We start from the raw sequence: 5341 nt of genomic DNA, 5'->3' as shown, positions 1-5341 counted from the left end.
CAAAAAAAAGAGGGGGCAAAGAAGAGGGGCCCCCCCCCCCCCCCCCCCCCCCGAGCAGCGATTCATGTGTGTGTTGAAGCGCAGGCCCCTCTCCCCGGCCGCGCGCGTGCAGGGTGCAGCTGCCCGGGCGGGTGCAGATGCGGCGCCCCCCGCTCGGCCCCGCAGTCTGCCCGGCAACACCCGCCCCGCAGCCGGACCCGCCGCTATGTCAGCGCCCCCCACGTGGCCCCGCGGCACGAGTCGGCCCCGCCCCCGCCTGCTTTGCATCAGAATGCTCGGGCCGGCGGGCCAATCAGCGCCGCGGAGGCGCCGCCAGCTGCCGGCCGGCTTATAAAAGGTGGCGGCGGCGCTGCGGCTGCATCAGTGTGCTTGGGAAGCTGAAGGCTGGTAGGGTAGGGTGCGGCTGACTAGAACAGTGTGCGAGCGACGCGTGTGGATACTACAGTCCCGCGGTCTGTGCCTTTGCCGGTAGCAGCACCATGACTCTGGAGGAAGTTCACGGGCAGGAGCCAGTGCCGGAGACGGGTGACAGGTGAGTGTCTGCTGGGGCTGGGACTGTAGAGCTGGGGGTTGGGGTGTACTTGACTTGCTGGGGCTAACGTGCTGCTCAACTGGGCGTTGATCCTCTTCTTTGTGCCTCTTGTAGGATGCAGGGTGCTGGTAAAGCCCTCCACGAGCTCCTGGTATCGGCGCAGCGGCGCAGCTGCCTCACGGCTGGTGTCTACGAGTCTGCTAAGCTGATGAATGTGTAAGTCTGCAGCCAGTGTCCCACTCCCCAGCCTGCCTTTCTGTCCGTTCAGCTACCTCCCTCCCTGCCTGGTGCGCAGAGCCTGGGCTTAATGGATGTCTGCTTCTCCCTTTTCCCCTGCAGGGATCCAGATAACGTGGCGTTTTGCGTGTTGGCCATGGATGAGGAGGATGAGGGGGACATTGCCCTGCAGATCCACTTCACTCTCATCCAAGCCTTTTGCTGCGAGAATGACATTGACATTGTGCGGCTTAATGATACCCCCAAGCTGGCCAAGATCCTGGGGCCTGGCGAGGACGCGAGTGAGCCCAGAGACCTCCACTGCATCCTCATCATGGTGAGTGGCTGGACTGGGCTTGGGGGTGCTGTAGGCATGGCTGCCCCCTGCAGCCAGCTTAGCATCTGTTCTGTGGGTGCGCTTGGGGTGACACTAGTAGGTGCCTCTGCTGGAGACCCCTTCCCCAGACAGTCTGAGTGTGTGTGTTGGATACTTATCTGACACTACTTTTAGCATGGATTTCTCCACCTCCATGCAGCTTGCCCCACAAGAAGCAAGATCCTGCTTGTTCCCCTCGGATGTGCCAGCTTAAAAGGCTAAAGCCATTCCTTTTGTGCCAGCATGCTCTCTGAGCTCAGGGCTGCTCTGAGGACCAGGAATGTGTGTACTTATGGAAGCTCTGTTCCTTTTTATTGCAGAACCCCAATGAGGATACATGGAAGGATCCAGCCCTTGAAAAATTGAACTTGTTTTGTGAGGAAAGCCGGAAGGTCAATGACTGGGTGCCCACAATCACCCTCCCGGAGTGATGAATATCCAGTGCACTAGGAAGGCTGAAACCTTTGTTGCATTCTTCTCATGGTGTTGGCTCACCCAGTGTGCAACAAGTTTGCTGATTCTGTGGATTAGCCTGGTCAAGAGATTGGATTGAGTCTCTCAAACTGGCACCAAGTGGGCTCTTGTGGAGAGAAGAGAAGGAGGATGGCTCGTGCCAGCAGGTTGGCCCCACTGTGCAGTGGGGCTAGTGGAGGGGCTGGCATACCGTGGAGCTGAAGGAAGTACTGCAAGTTTCCAGGAGCTGAAAAAAAATGCAAGCTTCAGGGTCGAGTGGAACTGTTCCAGAAGGCAGGACAGAAGGTTGGGAATTGGACAAAAATCATATGGAAGGACTGGACAAAACAACATTGTAACTAGGAATTGTTGGCAATATCTATGAAATATTAGGAGGAAAACTTTGGCCTAGTTAGAGACTTGTTACTGTGACAATACAAAGACTTATGCAGACTGTCTTTTGTACAGACTGACTTGTTAGGCCTTTGGGCCGCTTTGCAAAAGTGGTTTGATTTAATGCAATAATCATTTTTTTTTTTTTTTTTTTTTTTTTTTTTTTTTTTTTTTATTACTACTTATGCTGCTATTGAAGCATTTGTTTTATAATAAACTGTTTTTGACAAATAACTTCTGGTGTCTTGCTTACCTGGGTAGGGAAAAGCTTTTGGAGATCAGCACATATCCATAACATAATGTATATTTAGCAGACGTGAATTGCACTCTTCTCTTTCTTCCCCCTTTCCAAATGCTTGTTCTCTGGCAGTTAATGCATGGAAATGTGCCTTTTACTGGGAAAGACTCTCTCTAGCTTTGAGAGAGTAGCTGATTTTAATTCAAAGCATAGCTCTTCAAAACTGATAATTTGACCTTTCAACCCTCTGCAACAGCTGCTTACTGCAACAGCTTGCAAGACTGAAGGGCTGCATGCTTAATGACCTTGTTTGTCATAGGTGGCCTCTACTTTACTAAAGAAACAGTCTGTAGTCCAAGAAGACTTGGTTTCAAACTTCCTGGTGTTGCGTGCAGCTTGCTCTCTGAACAAAAAGCTTTGCATATCTATATGTATTTAACCACCTTACTGGAATTTTTTTTTTTTTTTTTTTATAGTAGCTATGTCTTTGCACTTACTGATTATTTCTGTATCGATGAGAGTATACGTGTCCTTTTTAACATTTTTTGTGACTAGAAGTCAAAATGTTCTGAAACATTGCAATTAGTGTCTGAATACAGGTTTCAGATAGATATAATAGCTTGCATCTGCTTCAAGTCTGTTGTTTGTCTTGTCTGTCTGCCATATGCTGGAACAATAGAAGCTGTCATTCCCCAACCCAATTGTCTGAAACTCTAATTGCCTGGCTAAAACCAAATCAAGTGCAGAGAGAAGTCTAGGGACTGCACAATTTTTTTTTTTTTAAATGCAGTATAAACTTGACTAACATGACTGAAATGAAAACAGCTTTCTCCTAATAGGGCTACTAGTGCACAATTATTTATAATGTCTTAGTCAGTAGGGAGATTATTACAAGCTGTGATTGCCTAGGGGGCTGTACCTACTATCTCCATGCCCAAAGCATGCAACTGAGTCTGTGTATGCTTTGCACAATGAAAGTGTACAGAAAAAGCAACTTAAAATGGATATGAATTGTGTGTCCTTTTAAAAGAAAACACTTTTTTTATAGCAGCTAAAGCAATATTAGAATACATTCCCCTTCCCCCTGCCCCCACTCCAAGTGATTGATTGACATCTTAGCATTTTGCTTATAGATGTAGTATTTCTGAGATGGAACAGGTCATCAATTCAAAGTTGATGACTTCATTAGGAGCAAACACTACAACTTTATTGTTCTGAATAATATCAATTTGGATTCGCCCAGTTTTACAGCACTCATCTGATGGGATAAGTGGTGCTCAGTCTCTGTCTGTATGTGGTATGACAGAGCAGCATGACAATGTACGCAGGATAGAACTCGCAGCAGTTCACCCTTGGATTGGAGTTCCAAATAATTAGCTTCAACTCCTTCACTACATTTTAAAATAGATTAAAAATAGTCTTGTAGAGGGAGATTTATGAACTCTTTAAAAAAGTTACTTGTTAACTTATTCCTAAGGTTTCTAGGAACTTGATTTCATGAGAGAAACCCTGCACATAAAAAGACTGCTTCCACTGCAACCATTCTGGCAGGTACAGAATGTCTTATCTCAGTAGTTTTTCTACCTGGATAAATACATGCACCATCACTTTCAAGAAGTTTAGAGCTTTGAAGAAACAGAACTTGGCAAGCTTTGTTCTTTACCTAATCAGTATATGGCTTAGAGCAGCTTAAAATTAACTGTCTTGGAATAAACCATCAGCAGTAAATTAAGGCCTTGAATGATTTAAACTGTAAATCAGATAAAACAAGTAAATTATTAAACTGGTGTGTTTTTTTTCAATTCTAATGCAATGCATACCTTGGCTGGTTTGATAGATGGGATGGTAAGTAATAGAAACTTTAATTCTGTGACTAGGAGCTCTACTCTAGTAGAGTAGAGAAAGAGGTATGGGGTTCCAAATAATAATAAAACTAACAAAGCAAGACAAAGCCTGGACTTTAACATTTAAAGCACACACTGGAGAATCATGAGAAGACTTTCGCATTAGAGTCCAGTAAAAGCGAGAGAGTGCCCTTAGCCTTCCCCATAAACTGTAATTGTACCTCATGAAGAAGTGCAGTTTCAATCTTTTGTGAGCGTTATCTTGCTGTTGATGAGCACTGATACATTTAGATGCAGGGCAAATAACATTAAGCCCAGTTTTTCTTGGGTTAGTTATTAAAATGTCCTGTAATGATTGATATTTACTGCATAGCAGTCAAAGACATATATAGCTTACAAGTTAGGCACTGATGCAAGTATTTCTAATGATGGGCATTATTTAATGGAACAAAAATTAAGCAGCTGATATGGACCAGAGTGAGTAGGCATCTTTATATGCTCAAAAATATTCTCTCACACATACTTTGCAAGAAACAACTGTCCAGCTGTTGCAAACATGCATTACACTTGTATATATTCATTGTCCAGGTGCATCAGGTCATTGATTCTTACAGAGTTGCAGGGCTAGCATCTCTAATGCCTCATATATCAGTCATGCTGTAACATGGATTGGCTCTCTTGCTCTACTGCAGCATTTTTTACTGCTGGGAAATTCCAGGTAGATCTGAGGCTACTTCAGTGTTTGGAAGCTCCAGTACATCTGGATACCTTGAATGACTTCCAGTTGACGGACCTCCAGATTAGCTCCACTGTAGCAATATTTGGGGTCTTTTGCACCTGCTCCTTGGAGCCACAAAAAAGTTCCTTTTTTGCTTTTGCCACTGTTTCTGCAGCGCTAGTAGTATGTATATGTGTGGTTGAAGAGTTGGGGATTGGGTAAGGTTACTGAGGATAGGGCACTTGAGAGGCATTTGCTAAATTTGGAATTATGGCATGGTTTATAGTGAGGCAATGGGCTCTTGGTTTGGGAGAAGTTTTGAGCCAAGAAGTGCTGGGGGAGGGGGAAACCCTCTGCTTGCACATCTCTACAATACTTCTCACCTGGGTATTGCAAGATGATCAAACCCCAGTATTTTCAGTATTATCTTTTTGACACAGATATTAAAGATCAAAAGGTATGATTAGGTTGTCTAATCCAAGTTTTTGCTAGTGCTGTTTGGTACTTAAATGATTTGTGAAGTCTCGTTTTAAAATTTCTCAACCAGTGGGTTTCCATTACTTCCCTTGAG

At 45.0% G+C, this 5341-nt stretch overlaps 1 protein-coding gene across 1 annotated transcript; it reads left to right on the top strand.

Annotated features, from left to right (window-relative positions):
- Window positions 1–396: 396 nt before the first annotated feature.
- GADD45G (growth arrest and DNA damage inducible gamma) lies at window positions 397–1896 on the top strand. The gene is made up of 4 exons (XM_019517302.1): window positions 397–532; window positions 647–748; window positions 872–1085; window positions 1445–1896. Exons 1-4 carry the CDS (start codon window positions 480–482, stop codon window positions 1553–1555), a joined length of 480 nt encoding a protein of 159 aa, XP_019372847.1. The 5' UTR covers window positions 397–479; the 3' UTR covers window positions 1556–1896.
- Window positions 1897–5341: the final 3445 nt, after the last annotated feature.

This window comes from Gavialis gangeticus, unplaced genomic scaffold, assembly GCF_001723915.1.
Source record: "Gavialis gangeticus isolate Ggan-Ray unplaced genomic scaffold, GavGan_comp1, whole genome shotgun sequence".
NCBI lineage: Eukaryota > Metazoa > Chordata > Crocodylia > Gavialidae > Gavialis > Gavialis gangeticus.
Note: the sequence above shows the minus strand (reverse complement) of the source record. Positions and strands in the feature narration are given on the sequence as shown.

Bases quoted from the DNA above. Each gene is read 5' to 3' on its own strand.
- GADD45G (XM_019517302.1), top strand. From the start codon at position 480: ATGACTCTGGAGGAAGTTCACGGGCAGGAGCCAGTGCCGGAGACGGGT. The intron at 533-646 runs GTGAGTGTCTGC...TGCCTCTTGTAG, and splicing joins GTGCCGGAGACGGGTGACAG to GATGCAGGGTGCTGGTAAAG. The intron at 749-871 runs GTAAGTCTGCAG...TTTCCCCTGCAG, and splicing joins TCTGCTAAGCTGATGAATGT to GGATCCAGATAACGTGGCGT.